The 17,603-nt window shown below is 31.9% G+C and overlaps 1 protein-coding gene across 1 annotated transcript; it reads right to left on the bottom strand.

Annotated features, from left to right (window-relative positions):
- Positions 1-1,652: 1,652 nt before the first annotated feature.
- LOC142356695 (uncharacterized) lies at positions 1,653-16,235 on the bottom strand (the record flags this gene model as incomplete). The annotated part of the gene is made up of 2 exons (XM_075408519.1): positions 15,687-16,235; positions 1,653-1,784 (listed from the first exon to the last, which is right to left on the bottom strand). Coding segments are annotated over exons 1-2 (442 nt in total), but the record flags the coding sequence as incomplete, so codon positions are not given.
- Between the last annotated feature and the right edge of the window lie 1,368 nt (positions 16,236-17,603).

Below are 17,603 nucleotides of genomic sequence, written 5' to 3'. Positions count from 1 at the left end.
AAGCCTCTAGTGCTGACCGCTCTTTGCGCAGTCATCGACCAACCAGACTAGTTCATCGACATCAGGAAGTTAACATACGTCCCTCTGGTTCCATCTGGGCTTGAGTGCAATTGAGGTTGTTCGAGGTAGATATTATCTACATCATCTACTCCATATTATCTCGGCCTAAGCTTTTGTTGCCTCATATCTGCATGGTGTTCTACATTCGGTAAGAATGAAACTGCTTGTGAGGAACTGCCTCAGAGGAAATGGTTTAGGGGTACGGTTACGGGCCACAGTTTTGTTATATTTTGAATAATTTAGGTGCAAAGTTGCTTCAGATTTGAGAATTATGTTTATTTTATATAAGAGCTTTTCTTAACTGATTTGTACTCTTATTTATCTTAATTGTTGTGAATCATTACCAAAAATTCTAAGAACTCAGAACTTTTTTCTTAACCTAGTTGCCATTAACCGCTGATGGGTCAAGAAAGGAATTGCAGTTGACGCATATTGTTTAATAAGTCGTTTGATTAACAACTCACGGACAAAATAGTTAGTGACATCAATCTTGGCATACAAACAAAATTGTACCCTAAAGTTCTTAAAATCCATGTTTATTAGCTTCAAAACTTTTTGAGAAATTTCACACTTCTATTCCCTGAAATAATCCGCACGACAATTTAAATCTTCTAAAATTTCTGTATAATTTCGAATTTTTTTTAAAAAATGAGACCCTAAAGGACATTTTTTGGGGCTAAATTTTGCTAAGAATCAAATGTTCTTTAGCTTAAAACAGGTTTAAAAACTGTTCCTTTACAGGGGCAGATAATATCACCAACAAATGTAAGATTCTCTAGTAAGATTCCGAATTCTTACACATTATTTCAAACATTTTTGAAGAAAATAGTCAGATCTTGAAACGAAAAGTTCAATATTCGCGCAGAACCTATTTTCTCTCTCTTTCTCTCTCTCTCTCTCTCTCTCCCTATCTCTCTCTCTCTCTCTGTGTGTGTGTGTGTGTGTGTGTGTGTTTGGGTGTGTGTGTGTGTGTGTGTGTGTGTGTGTGTGTGTGTGTGTGTGTGTCTGTCTGTGTGTGTGTGTGTGTGTGTGTGTGTGTGTGTGTGTGTGTGTGTGTGTGTGTGTGTGTGGGTGTGTGTGTGTGTGTCTGTGTGTGTGTGTGTGTGTGTGTGTGTGTTTGTTCATTTATTTAATTAATTTTGACCATTGTTTCTTTTGTACACTTTAGATTTTGCGGTTCTTGGCTAGTGTTTCTTGAGACTAATATCGCACTGTCTCTTCGTCGCACTGTCATCAAATGCAAGCTCATAAATGGCTGACTTTTCAAGTCGGTTTTTGGGCACGACAAATTAGCTTCCGCAACAATTGTTGCAAGTGTTGAAGTCAGTATTTGTCCAATGACAAATGAGCTTTTGGTCAATTTCAATGCCAAAAATTGCGCAGAGATGAGATTAAAGCTGGAAAACTTACTTCTGTTTTAAACTTTAGAGACACAATTTCAAAATTATGCCTAAAAGCACTGGTGTATTATGCCACGCAAAAGTAGAAATTGGTAAGACGAAGTAAGCCTGCTATAAAGTTTTCACATTGTAGCAACTGGTTCGTTTGTGCCACCATTAATTTATGTATGTTTTATGATTTACGACAATTACCTGAAGTGTTGAATGCGTTGATGTTGTAGCTGGCAGTGGAGAGGGTGTAGATTAATTTCACACTTCCTCCGAGTGCCAGAGGTTTCCCATCGTACACGATGAACAGCATGTCGTGAACAATTAGAGCCGCCCCTGTTCGAACAATTAAGTTCAACATTGTTTTGTAAACAATGTTCAAAATACAACATTGGTTACAACAAAATTAACATAACTATGAATTTTACATAGAGTGAATGCTTTGTTAACAATTTTATTCAATAATGTGACCATTTTGAACGTTGTCCAGAGAGGGGGCAGGGGGTTGAAAAGATGCATATAGCGATAAAAAGATAAGTGCCAAGGCTCCAACTTTATGTGATGGTTACACACTAAATAAATTTACCTGAAAAAATACCTTAAATTACCTGAAACGTTCAGGTAGTTTTGCCTTACCTTAACATACCTTAACTTACCTCAACTTTACCTGAAAATTACCTAAAAAATTAAGGGGGCACCATCTGAACTTTTACCTGAACATACCTTAAATTTACCTGAAAAACACACATGAACAGTTAAGGTAAAATTACCTAAACTTACCTGAAAAACGCGCAAAAATTACCTTAAATTTTAAGGTAAAAGTACCCGAATAAATACCTGAAATTTACCTTAAAAATACCTTAAATTTAACCCGAACTTTTAAGGTAAATTATATTAGTTAAGGTAAATTTACCTTAAAAATTAAGGTAAAAATTTAAGGTGTTTTTAATGTAAGTTAAGGTATGTTAAGGTAAAAGTTCAGGTGATGCCCCCTTAATTTTTCAAGTAAAATTCAGGTAAAAACTAACGAATTCAAGGTAAAATTAAGGTGCTTTATGGTGTGTTAAGGTAAAGTTCAGTTAAGGCAAAACTACTTGAACCGGTTCAGGTAAAAAATTTTCAGGTAAAATTACCTGAAAAATTAATGTAAACCCTATGTACATAGTCGAATTGTGAAAAAGTCTTAGCTTGTTCATGAGCATCTTTAGTTTTTTGATGACTACAAAGGGTGCATTGCTGAGGCCCACGAGGGAGCCGCACCTAAACCAGAAGGCATTCTAGACGTCTATAGAAATTTCATGACGGACCGGCTTCTTTTTGTTTGGTTGAGTCAATTTTTGCCGAATGACTGTATTTTTTGCGCATACATATAAGAGAGGTGGTATCATTGAAAAACGTTTAGTACACTAAATCAGTTGTCGACATGAATTATTCATTTCTCCGTTTTTCGAAGAGAAATTCAGGCTCGATTTTTTTCAAAACTTTAGGGTTACTCATGATTCATTAGACATGAAGTAAGCTAATACTATGAATACATACAAATTTGAGTGAAAATGTTTTACAACCTCAAATGCTTCCTATTGAGACTTTGACTATAGTGATTTCACTTAATTGATTATTAAGATTCTAATTTTTAGTTCAACAAGGAGGCTCAGTAATGTGCGTACGTTACTGCGTACGACCCCACTCATCCACATTCTTGACTTAATTGGCTACCAATTAATGAAGAGAGAGAAAACTTTCAAAAACATACACATCGTTCAATAAACAACCAATGAAAAACGATAATACTACGCTAGAGCGCCGATGAAAGTTGTTGATGATAGGACTAATAAAAAATAAAAATCAATTAGGAAAAATTATTAACGACCAAAAATTTACTAAACTCCATAATATAATAACCAAAAAATATAATATAAAGAGAATAATATAATATAGTAATATAAAAATATAATAACCAATCTATGATAAAAAAAAACATTAAAAAAATCAAAATCGCATCAGATAAAAACTAAAACAATTTCACCTATACTTCATTAGAAAAGATATGAGACCTGTCCCCAATGAGACTGCTTAACAGGTTGCCAACAAAGAGCAAATAGGTGCGAAGTTCAATAGATATTTTTCCATTTTTGAAAACAATTAATTTCACAGTTATTAATGTCATTAGAGATCAACTGAAACCACTAAAATATTAATTAAATTCTAAATAGGAAGCATTTGAGACATGTCATTATCCAAATCAGCCTTGAGAATAAATCATCAAATTCTTTCCATCTTAACATCAACGAGTCTTCCTTATAAAAGGACTACTAAGACATGACAACAGGAAGAAATCCAAAAACTGAACAGTGTAGAAATCTCGAATTATTTTTTTATTAAAATAAATGGTCGAAGCAATCAGTCACAACGTATAACTCAGCGCAAAAAACGTCTGATACAACAAAAGTAATTGACACTTCTAATGAGTGAGTTTGAGTTACATGGTGACAAAAATAAAAGCAAAAAGGAGACAGATTAAAAAAAATCATTTTTTTAAAATTTAATTAGAAAGTCACTGAAACGAACAGTCATACACTGAAATTTTTAACTAGATTGATTTATACCTCTTGGTGAAGCAAATAAGATCCATCGTTATTGGGTATTAGCGTACAACAACGAAAAGAAAGACAAACTTATGCAAAATAAAAAAAAGACAGTTTTGCGAGATAACTGTCTCAGCCCAAAAAAGCATAAACTATTCAACAAAAATAGTTTACATATCAAGATACAGTTTTTTCCCAACGTCCTGAATTTTGCTACAATTTCTTTGTTCAATTGGACTTGTTTATAATGTGATTATTTGACAAGGAAACAAAATGAGCTCATAAAAATGCAATTATCATAAAAAATAAAAGAACAATTGAAATTCTGTAGCACCAAAATGAAGAAACCATTAGTCGAATATAAAAACACTACCGACATCAATTTAAAAATCACAGGAAGTCGTTTTTTGCCTGTTGTTAGTGAGACTGCGCCCAATTTTGAGAGAAATTAGAAAAAATAGTGGCAAACTTCAAAATATCAACGACATTTTCTAAAAAAAAATATTTAAAGTCATAACCGATTGTAGGTAACAACTGAAAAAAATGTCTAGGTTCTTTTTATATTTTTTAAAACTATCTGGATATTTAATTGCGGACACTAAGTCTTTGAACTACAAAAATCATAACTAATGAAAACAATACGCAAGAAAATCATAAAATTTTTACGAAAATATTTCGTCAGAGCCTTAAAAACCATGAGCTTAATTCTGAAACAATAATATAATCTCGTTGAGTCTCCTTTATTGCAAACAGTATCTGTCATTAATTGAGACCTGATTTTGAAGTTCTCGTTAGTAATATACATAAAAACATTTACACAACGGTAAGTTTTTGAAAAAAAAATAGCGCCCCGTTAAAATCTAAAAATTTTTTATCATAGGGATCCATGGTGAGATCAAGGTCGGCTCAGATATTTCTGCGCTTCTAAAAAACTATCAATTGTTGAAAAAAGATTACGAAATAGATCAATTATATACACAATTTTTCAGTTTGTCGAAAATAATTAAAGCATTTCGTTTAATTATTGATTTTACGTTTGCAAAAAAAACTGGCAAAATTATTGTTTCAGAAGAATCTTAAAGCCAGTAGGAATACAACTAGCTCTTTTTTCAGCCTTAAAAGGATATTGTTATATCTAAAGGTGTCTATTTTCAACAAATGTGAAGCAAGTGGGCTAGAAGAACTCAGTTTTTCCACGGAAAAAGTCTAAATTTTGAGAACCTTAGCATGAAAGCTAGCCAAAAGACTCAGATCGAAAAATTAAACAACCCTCCTCCATCTTTAGAGATAAAATAAATAGCACTACAGTTAACAATTTTAACATATTTTGGGCATTAATGACGAAAATTTGGTCAAAATTGACGAATATTTGTTCAAAAAAGTGAATAAAAACAGCTGAATTACGTCTAATATTCACATATTTAAACCTAGATAACTCCCTATGAAAAGCGAATGTGAAAAAATCATTCAATTCCATCTTCTAATAATACCACTCTCAACTCTCTCCAATTATTATATGAATTGGCCAAAACTGTCTGAACAAAAAACCTTTTTGAGTATATAGTTCCTCCCCACTCAGAGAGAGGTCGGAACAATTAGGGAAAAATGGTTATAAATGAACTGATATGAACTGTTTCAGTTTAAAAGTCAGTTTTCAGCAAGAAAGTGCATACACTTATGTAATATAATTTACACTTATATTATGAAATGCACTTATATTATGAAATGCTAAAGAAAAAAGTAAATATTTCGATTAAAAAAGATTCGACTGGAAATTTTAGATTTGAAATGATGGCTCGCATATTTCAAAAATCATTTTCTTTTCGATAGCCGTGTCTGTATATGATTGTTTGGGAGGATTCTTAATGCCTACATGTATCGCTTCTGACGGTCGTAGATTTTTGTCAATAAAAAGTTTCGTACATGTTTTTCTAGGTTTTGATTTGAAACCTCTTAAACGTCAACAAAAAGACGATTGTCTACCCAATGAAAAAACAACCTTCAAAAATACACAAAATATTCAAGAAAGTCCGCTGATAGTTTCCGTTAATAAGACAAAGAGAAGAGACAAAAAGAAAATCAAACAACAAGAAAAATACTTTCGATGAAACTCAATGTATATATCTTTTAAAAGAACTCTAATCGACGAAATTAAAATGGCATTAGAAAAAACCCACACAAAACAAATCAACTTTTACTTCACTTCAGAGTAGATAGGGCCTACCTTTCCATAATAAGTCCCGGTAAAAGGTCGGCGAAAAAGAAGAAAAAAGGAACAAGACAAAGTCATAACAAATATTAGCTTTCAACTAAAAATACCAGTTAAATTCCTATTTAACTCTTTTCGAAGCACATAAGACCGGAAAAAAGGGAGATAGTGAAACAAAAAAAGCCGTCATTTAGAGCAAATGGGACCTATAATTAATATAATTTATTTTATATGGAGACAAGCTAAACAACACAGACAGTTATTAATAGTGAGCCTTTTATTACGCATGGAAATAATTTTTTTGCAAACAATTAATAGCAATATCAAAAAAGCAGAAATCTAAATAGCATCACATATAGCATCCTAAAATTAAATATTCAATTAAACTTTTGGGAACACGTAAAAAAACGTTAAAAGCGCCAAAGTCATTAAAACTGCGATCTAATATTCAAAACATTTTGAATGTTCAAATGTTCCTCGCTTCAAAGCACAAATGAAAAATGTCATTGATGTTGTAATCTGACAGAAAAAGAAAAAATAAGCTTGAATCAGTGCAAAAATTTCAGAGTCAGAAATTTCTATGAGAACTGGAAGCATGAGAACCATAAAAAGTTTAACAAACACAACCACTAGAAAGATCAAAATTTTTGTAAGAAAGACTATAAAATTTGACTTCCCACAGACAATGCTACAAGTTGACAGAAATAGGGTAGAAATTGGCACAATTCAAAAAATGATAGATGTTTCAAACCAATTCTTTTCAAAATTCAAAGGAGTCAAAAACTTTCAAAAGATAAGAACAAATGAATTAACTTGTAACTCCTAAGGAAGCCCCTTTTTTACCTCTCCTCTGTGGAAACTATGTCTTTTTGTTGTTTCAGAAGACTCTTAAAGACAGCAGGAGTACAAATAGCTCTTTTTTGAGCTTAAAAAGGATATGGCCACAGACTAAAGATGTCTATTTTCAACAAATTTGAAGCAAGTGGGCTAAAAGAATTCAATTTTTCGACGAAAAAAGTATTAATTTTGAAAAACTTAGCATGAAAGCTAGCTAAAAAAACTCAGATCGAACAATTTAGCAACCTCTTCCATCTTTAGAGATAAAATCAATAGCACTACTGTTAACAATTTTAACATACTTCAGCAAAATTTACAAAAATTTGGTCAAAATGGAAGAAAATTAGTTCAAAAATGCGAATAAAAACAACTGAATTACGTATAATATTCACATTTTTAAACCTCGATAACTCCCTATAAAAATCGAATATGAAAAAATCTTTTAATTCCATATTCTAATGATACCACTCACAACTCTCTTCAATTATTATATCAATCGGCCAAAATTGTCTGAACAAAAAAACCCTTTTGAGTATATAGTTCCTACCCCCTCAGAGAGAGGTCGGAACAATTAGTTAGGGAAAAAATTTTATAAATAAACTGACATGAACTGTTTCAGTTTGAAAGTCAGTTTTTAGCATTAAAGTGCATACATATTATGAAATGCACTTATATTATGAAATGCTACAAAAAAAGGTAAATAATTCGATTAAAAAAGATTCGACTGGAATTTTAAGATATGAAATGATTGCTCGCATATTTCAAAAACCATTTTTTTCGGATAGCCGTGTCTGCATATGATTGTTTGGGAGGATTCTTAATGCCTACATTGATCGCTTCTCACGGTCGTAGATTTTTGTCAATAAAAAGTTTCGTACGTGTTTTTCTAGGGTTTGATTTGAAACCTCCTAAACGTCAACCAAGAAAACAATTGTCTACCAAATGAAAAAAAGAAAAAAAACTTTCAAAAACATACAAACTGTTCAAGAACGTCCGCTGATAGTTTCCATTAATAAAAAAAGAGTCAAGACAAAAAAAAAATCAAACAACAAGTAAAATACTTTCGATGAAACTCAATGTATATATCTTTTAAAAGAACTCTAATTGACAAAATCAAAATGGCATCAGAAACAACCCACACAAAACGAATCAACTTTTACTTCACTTCACAGTAGATAGGGCCTACCTTTCCATAATAAGTCCCGGTAAAAGGTCGGCGAAAAAGAAGAAAAAAGGAACAAGACAAAGTCATAACAAATTTTAGCTTTCAACTAAAAATACCAGTTAAATTCCTATTTAAATCTTTAGGAAGCACGCAAGACCGGTAAAAAGGGAGACAGTTAAACAAAAAAAGCCGTCATTTAGAGCAAATGGGACCTATAATTAATATAATTAATTTTACATGGAGACAAGCTAAACAACACAGTTATTAATAGTGAGCCTTTTATTACGCAAGGAAATAATTTTTTTGCAAACAATTAACAGCAAAGTCAAAAAAGCAGAAATCTAAATAGCATCACATATAGCATCCTAAAATTAAATATTCAATTAAACTTTTGGGAACACGTAAAAAAACGTTAAAAGCGCCAAAGTCATTAAAACTGCAATCTAATCATTCAAAACATTTTGAATGTTCAAATGTTCCTCGCTTCAAAGCAGAAATGAAAACTGTCGTTGAAGTTGTAATCTGACAAGAAAAGAAAAAAGAAGCTTGAATCAGTGCAAATATTTCAAAGTCAGAAATTTCTATGAAAACTGGAAGCATGAGAACCATAAAAAGTTTAACAAACACAACCACTAGAATGATCAAAACTTTTTTTAAGAAAGACTATGAAATTTGATTTCCCACAGACAATGCTACAAGTTGACAGAAATAGGATAGAAATTGGCACAATTCAAAAAATGAGAGATGTTTTAAACCAATTCTTTTCAAAATTCAAAGGAGTCAAAAATTTTCAAAAAATAAAAACAAATGAATAAACTTGTAACTCCTACGGAAGCCCGTTTTTACCTCTCCTCTGTGGAAACTGTGTCTTATTGTTGTTTCAGAAGACTCTTCAAGCCAGCAGGAGTACAACTAGCACTTTTTTGAGCTTAAAAAGGATATGGACACAGACTAAAGGTGTCTATTTTCTACAAATTTGAAGCAAGTGGGCTAAAAGAATTCGGTTTTTCGGCAAAAAAGTGTAAATTTTGACAAACTTAGCACGAAAGCTAGCCTAAAAACTCAGATCGAACAATTAAGCCACCCTCCTCTATCTTTAGAGATAAAATCAATAGCACTACAGTTAACAATTTTAACATATCTCAGCAATATTTACAAAAATTTGGTCAAAATGGACGAACATTTGTTCAAAAATGTGAATAAAAACAGCTGAATTACGTCTAATATTTACATTTTTAAACCTCGATAACTCCCTATGAAAAGCGAATGTGAAAAAATCATTCAATTCCATCTTCTAATAATACCACTCACAACTCTCTCCAATTATTATATGAATTGGCCAAAACTGTCTAAACAAAAAACCTTTTTGATTATATAGTTCCTCCCCCCTTACAGAGAAGTCGGAACAATTAGGGAAAAATGGTTATAAATAAACTGACATGAACTATTTCAGTTTGAAAGTCAGAGTTCAGCATTAAAGTGCATACACTTATGTAATATAACTTACACTTATATTATGAAATGCACTTATATTATGAAATGCTACAGAAAAAGGTAACTAATTCGATTAATGAAATAAAGCACATAAGACCGGTAGAAAGCGAGACAGTGAAACAAAAAAGGCCGTCATTTAGAGCAAATGGGACCTATAATTAATATAATTAATTTTACATGGAGCAAGCTAAACAACACAGACAGTTAATAATAGTGAGCCTTTTATAAAGCAAGAACATATCTTTTCTTTGCAAACAATTAATAACAAAGTCAAAAAAGCAGAGATCTAAATAGCATCACATATAGCATCCTAAAACTAAATATTCAATTAAATTTTGGGGGAATTGTAAAAAAAGTTAAAAGCACCAAAGTCATTAAAACTGCGACCTAATCATTAACAACGTTTTGAATGTTCAAATGTTCTGCGCTTCAAAGCACAAATGAAAACTGTTATTGATGTTGTAATCTGGCAAGAAAAGAAAAAAGAAACTCGAATCAGGGCAAACTTTTCGATATCAGGAATCTCAATGAAAATTGGAAGCATGAGAACCATAAAACGTTTAGCAAACACAACCACTAGAAAGATCAAATTTTTTGTAACAAAGACTATGAAATCTGATTTCCCACAGACAATGCTACAAGTTGACAGAAATAGGATAGAAATTGGCACAATTCAAAAAATGACAAATGTTTTGAACCAATTCCTTTCAAAATTCAAAGGAGTCAAAAACTTTCAAATGTTAGAAAAAAATGAATTAACTTGTAACTCCTAAGGAAGCCCGTTTTACCTCTCCTCTGTGGAAACCATGTCTTAAGATTAAAAATTAACGAATAATAGAGGCTGATTAAAAAAACTGAACAAATAAGTTCAGGAAAACACAAGGCTGAAGCCATTAACACCATATATCCTTTTAACTGAAAATATTGAGAGTATCACATGGTGTTACTCTTGAGAAACAAGTTTTCCTGATGTGAGAAGGACTATGCAAAAAAAACATTAAAAGGACCACATTCTTGGATCAATATCTAAACCTAAAAATTTTATATGAAAACAGAAAGTCTCAAAACCATAAAACCATCAGCTACAGCACCAAAACAAAAGATCATATTTGTTTGCCCGTAAAGCGCATTGGAATTTTCATTAGTTTGTTTTAGTTAAAATTTCTGAAAAGGAAAGCCAAAAGGGCCAGATTTTAGAAATTCTTTCATTTTTTTCAAATTTAATTGTTTCTGGGTCAGTAGAAAGATTTACTATCAACAAAAACCAACAACAGTTGAGTAAAAACTCCAGAGGAAGCTGATAAAACCAGTCACTTTTAAGAGTATGTGATACAACCCCGAGTGAAAAAGGACAAAAACAGGCATAATCAGAAATTCAATCATTTTTTTTTCAAAAAAACGGTTCCAAAACCGTAGACTGTTCTCTGAAAGCACTATATTTATTGAATTGTGCCCCCTTCAAAACCAATGGAGGCTGTCAGTAGCGTGATAACCTGACGAGAGGAGAAAAATCAACTTCGAAGATGGGCAAGTAGTCCAAACATTAAAAAAACTTTGTAAAAACTTGTTGTATCCAAACCATAAAACAAAAAGTCAAATGTTAACAATCAGAAAATTTTAATTGTCAGTCTGTAGAAAGAAATCGCAACCTTATTTCACTAGATCTACACTAAAAATTTGAGGAAATAAAAAAAATGGCATAGTTTAAAAAGCAAAAAAGTGCAAATCATATGAGACCTTAGACTTCGTCTGAGGGCCTTCCTCTTATGTTCATCTTTATCATATGAAATAGCCAACAATATGACAAATCATTTATTATTGCTTTACGAGCGATAATACGCAATTTGTCTGAAAAAGAACAACTGAGGGGCAAACCACAAGAATTCAAACAAAGTTTACGAGATTACTTTGTCGAAGCAATAAAAGCCAAAAGTTTTTCTCCAAAAACTTTATTTTTGATCATTGTTACGTAAATGGGAGCTGTCAACAATTGACCTTTTGACATAAAACTGTTCTTGGCGGTAAATAACATAGATAAAAAAAATAGCAGAAATAGATTTCAAGAATGACCTTGCCCCAAAAATCATAACGAATATTGATTGTCAAAAACCAATATCAGACTAAAACTAAATTTGAAATTGATGCAGGATTTTTAATAACAACTGCAGTTTCAACTGAGTACACTTAGCTCTTTTTAGAGCTTAAAAAGGATATGGACACAGACTAGAGGTGTCTATTTTCTACAAATTTGAAGCAAGTGGGCTAAAAGAATTCGGTTTTTCGACAAAAAAGTATAAATTTTGAAAAAACTTAGCATGAAAACTAGCCTAAAAACTCAGATCGACTAGTACAACTAGCTCTTTTTCGAGCTTAAAAAGGATATGGACACAGACTAAAGGTGTCTATTTTCTACAAATTTGAAGCAAGTGGGCTAAAAGAATTCGGTTTTTCGACAAAAAAGTGTAAATTTTGACAAACTTAGCACGAAAGCTAGCCTAAAAACTCAGATCGAACAATTAAGCCACCCTCCTCTATCTTTAGAGATAAAATCAATAGCACTACAGTTAACAATTTTAACATATCTCAGCAATATTTACAAAAATTTGGTCAAAATGGACGAACATTTGTTCAAAAATGTGAATAAAAACAGCTGAATTACGTCTTATATTCACATTTTTAAACCTCGACAACTCCCTATAAAAAGCAAATATGAAAAAATCTTTTAATTCCATATTCTAATGATACCACTCACAACTCTCTTCAATTATTATCTCAATCGGCCAGAATTGTCTGAACAAAAAAAACCCTTTTGATTATATAGTTCCTCCCCCCTTACAGAGAGGTCGGAACAATTAGGGAAAAATGGTTATAAATAAACTGACATGAACTATTTCAGTTTGAAAGTCAGTTTTCAGCATTAAAGTGCATACACTTATGTAATATAACTTACACTTATATTATGAAATGCACTTATATTATGAAATGCTACAGAAAAAGGTAACTAATTCGATTAATGAAATAAAGCACATAAGACCGGTAGAAAGCGAAACAGTGAAACAAAAAAGGCCGTCATTTAGAGCAAATGGGACCTATAATTAATATAATTAATTTTACATGGAGCAAGCTAAACAACACAGACAGTTAATAAAAGTGAGCCTTTTATAAAGCAAGGACATATCTTTTCTTTGCAAACAATTAATAACAAAGTCAAAAAAGCAGAGATCTAAATAGCATCACATATAGCATCCTAAAACTAAATATTCAATTAAATTTTGGGGGAATTGTAAAAAAATAGTTAAAAGCACCAAAGTCATTAAAACTGCGACCTAATCATTAACAACTTTTTGAATGTTCAAATGTTCTGCGCTTCAAAGCACAAATGAGAACTGTCATTGATGTTGTAATCTGGCAAGAAAAGAAAAAAGAAACTCGAATCAGGGCAAATTTTTCAATGTCAGAAATCTCAATGAAAATTGGAAGCATGAGAACCATAAAACGTTTAGCAAACACAACCACTAGAAAGATCAAATTTTTTGTAGCAAAGACTATGAAATCTGATTTCCCACAGACAATGCTACAAGTTGACAGAAATGGGATAGAAATTGGCACAATTCAAAAAATGACAAATGTTTTGAACCAGTTCCTTTCAAAATTCAAAGGAGTCAAAAACTTTCAAATGTTAGAAAAAAATGAATTAACTTGTAACTCCTAAGGAAGCCCGTTTTACCTCTCCTCTGTGGAAACCATGTCTTAAGATTAAAAATTAACGAATAATAGAGGCTGATTAAAAAAACTGAACAAATAAGTTCAGGAAAACACAATGTTGAAGCCATTAACACCATATATCCTATTAACTGAAAATATTGAGAGTATCCCATGGTGTTACTCTTGAGAAACAAGTTTTCCTGATGTGAGAGGGACTATGCAAAAAAAACATTAAAAGGACCACATTCTTGGATCAATATCTAAACCTAAAAAATTTATATGAAAACAGAAAGTCTCAAAACCATAAAACCATCAGCTACAGCACCAAAACAAAAGATCATATTTGTTTGCCCGTAAAGCGCATTGGAATTTTCATTAGTTTGTTTTAGTTAAAATTTCTGAAAAGGAAAGCCAAAAGGGCCAGATTTTAAAAATTCGTTCATTTTTTTCAAATTTAATTGTTTCTGGGTCAGTAGAAAGATTTACTATCAACAAAAACCAACAACAGTTGAGTAATGACTCCAGAGGAAGCTGATAAAACCAGTCACTTTTAAGAATATGTGATACAACCTCGAGTGAAAAAGGACAAAAACAGGCATAATCAGAAATTCAATCATTTTTTTTCAAAAAACGGTTCCAAAACCGTAGATTGTTCTCTGAAAGCACTATATTTATTGAATTGTGCCCCCTTCAAAACCAATGGAGGCTGTCAGTAGCGTGATAACCTGACGAGGCGAGAAAAATCAACTTCGAAGATGGGCAAGTAGTCCAAACATCAAAAAAACTTTGTAAAAACTTGTTGTATCCAAACCATAAAACAAAAAGTCAAATGTTAACAATCAGAAAATTTTAATTGTCAGTCTCTAGAAAGAAATCGCAACCTTATTTCACTAAATCTACACTAAAAATTTGAGGAAATAAAAAAATGGCATAGTTTAAAAAGCAAAAAAGTGCAAATCATATGAGACCTTAGACTTCGTCTGAGGGCCTTCCTCTTATGTTCATCTTTATCATATGAAATAGCCAACAATATGACAAATTATTTATTATTGCTTTACGGGCGATAATAAGCAATTTGTCTGAAAAAGAACAACTGAGGGGCAAACCACAAGAATTCAAACAGTTTACGAGATTACTTTGTCGAAGCCATAAAAGCCAAAAGTTTTTCTCCAAAAACTTTATTTTTGATCATTGTTAAGTAAATGGGAGCTGTCAACAATTGACCTTTTGACAGAAAACTGTTCTTGGCGGTAAATAACATAGATAACAAAAAATTGCAGAAATAGATTTCAAGAATGACCTTGCCCCAAAAATCAAAACCAATATTGATTGTCAGAAACCAATATCAGACCAAAACTAGATTTGAAATTGATGCAGGATTTTTAATAACAACTGCAGTTTCCAAATACTATCAAAATGCATAATATCGGAACAAAAATTTTATTATAACAAAAATAATTTATCGTTTTATGTTAATGAAAAGTTGGTATTATTTTTTAATCCGGAACGCTCTTTTAGAAATCGGAGGTAAAAACTAGCCCTCTCAGAAATTTGTTAGCAGCTTTTAGGTTTCCATATCGGTCAAATTGTTTAAAAAGAATTTGGCTAAAAAATCATAATTGGTGCCATTATCGACGAAAAAGTCTGACCTTTGAAGAATTTAGCAAAAATTTGAGCTAAGATTGTCAGATGAAACAATTCAGCAATCGTTTTCTAGATTTATAGAAAATATCACTCTTGTTAAGAAATTATAGCAAAATTGACAAAAGTTTGAGCGAAAATTCGGGATTACGTGAACAAAAGCAACAGATATCATTCGATTGTTCACAAAATGTTAAACCTCGATAACTGCCTGGGAAAAAAACGAATTTCAAAAGACATTTTTTAATGATGTATTCTTTACTGTACTGGCTTTCTAATGATTATTCTCAAAATTCTCTGCAATGATTATATCGATTAAGCTAAAATTACCTGAGCAAAAAAACCAGCTGAGCATGTAGTTCCTCCCCCACTAACCAGCCGAGCATGTAAGTTCTTCCCCCACTAAATTGTTCCGGCCCACTAAGAGGCCGGAACAAGCAACGCAGATTTAGAGTTCTCTTAAGCAGACGAATGTTTATCTATTTATTTCCACGAGAAAAATATCATTCGCAATTTTTAAACATTAAAAATCGTCTTCTTCTCTGTGTGAAAAAGCCAGTATAACAATTTTCAAAGAAAGATTTGCAAAAAGGAGAACTAACCCGTAAACACGACGTCAACAATAGCCTGGAAAGCCACAGCTCCGAAAGTGCTTTTTAAGTTGTCATTACCCACAATTATTCTCAAGAAAATGTACAAATTCAGCACCACGATAACCGGTGCGACCACCATTTGACACGACAAGTTCACAGTTAAGTCGTAGGGTTCCCAGTTCTCGGCGTGATCGAGAGTTTCTTCATCAACTTGTTCAATGCACGTGTCGTGAAGTGCCCGCCAGGTGACGTATTCAAGTTTGCTCATATTGTGGATTTGACCAGCGTACTTTGTGGCCAGTTCGTTCAGCTGAGGCATTTTTGAGCTCAAGTTTTTTTTCAAATTAACAGTTCGATGTTATTTTGTTTTTTTTTAAAATTTTTATTCGGGATAATTGGAAAAGGTTAATTTGAGATTTTTAAAATATTTTTTTAATTGAGATGATAAGAGTGTGAATGGCAAAAGAGTTTAAATAGACGTCAAGTGTTTTTCTGTGATGTGAAACCATCACCAATTGTAAAAGTTTTTTGCAAAACGAAAAATTATATCTGCGATTTGTTAACCCTTTATTTCACGCGAGATTCTACTTCGGGTGCTCTTATTTGAAAACAGATATAGGTAACCAAAAGAGAAAAATTTTAAAGTATATTGTCAACCTAGAACCTGAATGGATACTAAAAAGTGTTTTTTATAACTAAAAGCTATTTGATTGGTCAAATATTAGAAAAGGGGTCTTGTTCTTTTCGGATGTGCACAGCTTAAGTTATTTATATCGTAAATGTTTTTAAACCAATTTTGCCAAAGACCTTTATCTTTATTTTCGTATGGGTGCTTGACTGTGGAATACAATTTTCCCTGGCGGAGCTGTCAACGTTAGAAAAAAGTAACCAATTCTGTAAATTTGATGAGTTTTTGTAAGACTAATTTTTTTTCACTGTTTAAGTTTTTTACACTTAAACCAAAATTTTCTGACATAATTTTTTAATCTGAAAACACTTCGCGTCAAAATTTGTTAGCTTTAAGAGCCTTCCTGAAGAAATTTTCGAACTGTAGAAAAATATATAAAAGTCGTGTTCAGACATTTTAAAATATTGATAAAAATTAACTATGTGAATTCTTCCGGTTTCTGACAAGAGGATGAATGAACTTTATAGAAATTTTCAATTTTAACTCAAATTTGAATTTAAGCACAAAATACGTGATACAAATACGCAATGAAATAGCCTAGAGGGGATGAAAAAACATTTTTCATTTTTTTTAGAAATAATAAGGAGGCTCGTTAATGTGCGTTCGCACATGATGTTCCCACCCCGCGCTCATCTACATTTTTGACTGAACTGTCTTTTGACTTAAATTTTTGAAAAAGAGATGAGTTTGAAAAAAATCGTTACGCAACCAAACTAATAATTTAATAAAATAATACCCTGCCTCATTTCAACGAGATCCGCCCTTAAAAATACTACCAGAAGAGAAATAACAACCACAAAAAAATCAAAATAAAAAATTTCACTGCAAAAATTCAACATCTAAAGTTAAAGGCACCTAGTAACAACGTCAAATTACAATCAGACAGAACCATAACTACTCAAATTTACTTTTTCCTAACTACACAGCAGATGGGATTTTTCCTTAATGAGACTGGGTAACAAATCGAAAAAAAGAAGAAATAATGAGGCAAAATTGAAAAATCAATCAGCATTTTTTAAACCATATAATTTAAAAAACTCTTAAAAATCATTAGCCTCCAAAGAAATAATTCGTGATGAATATAATGAAAAGTCATAATAAAACCAATAAGACATGTCTTTGGTTAGACTAAGCCATAGAAGCGGACTAAAGATGTAGAAAAACACAAAAAAATTACGAACAACAATTTACAAAGATTTCAAAAACACAAATTAGTGAAGCCGTAAAAATCTTTAGCT

Source organism: Convolutriloba macropyga, unplaced genomic scaffold (genome assembly GCF_964194025.1).
Source record: "Convolutriloba macropyga unplaced genomic scaffold, txConMacr16.3 SCAFFOLD_2406, whole genome shotgun sequence".
Classification (NCBI taxonomy): Eukaryota; Metazoa; Xenacoelomorpha; order Acoela; family Convolutidae; genus Convolutriloba; species Convolutriloba macropyga.
This window is presented reverse-complemented; position numbering and strand designations above follow the sequence as displayed.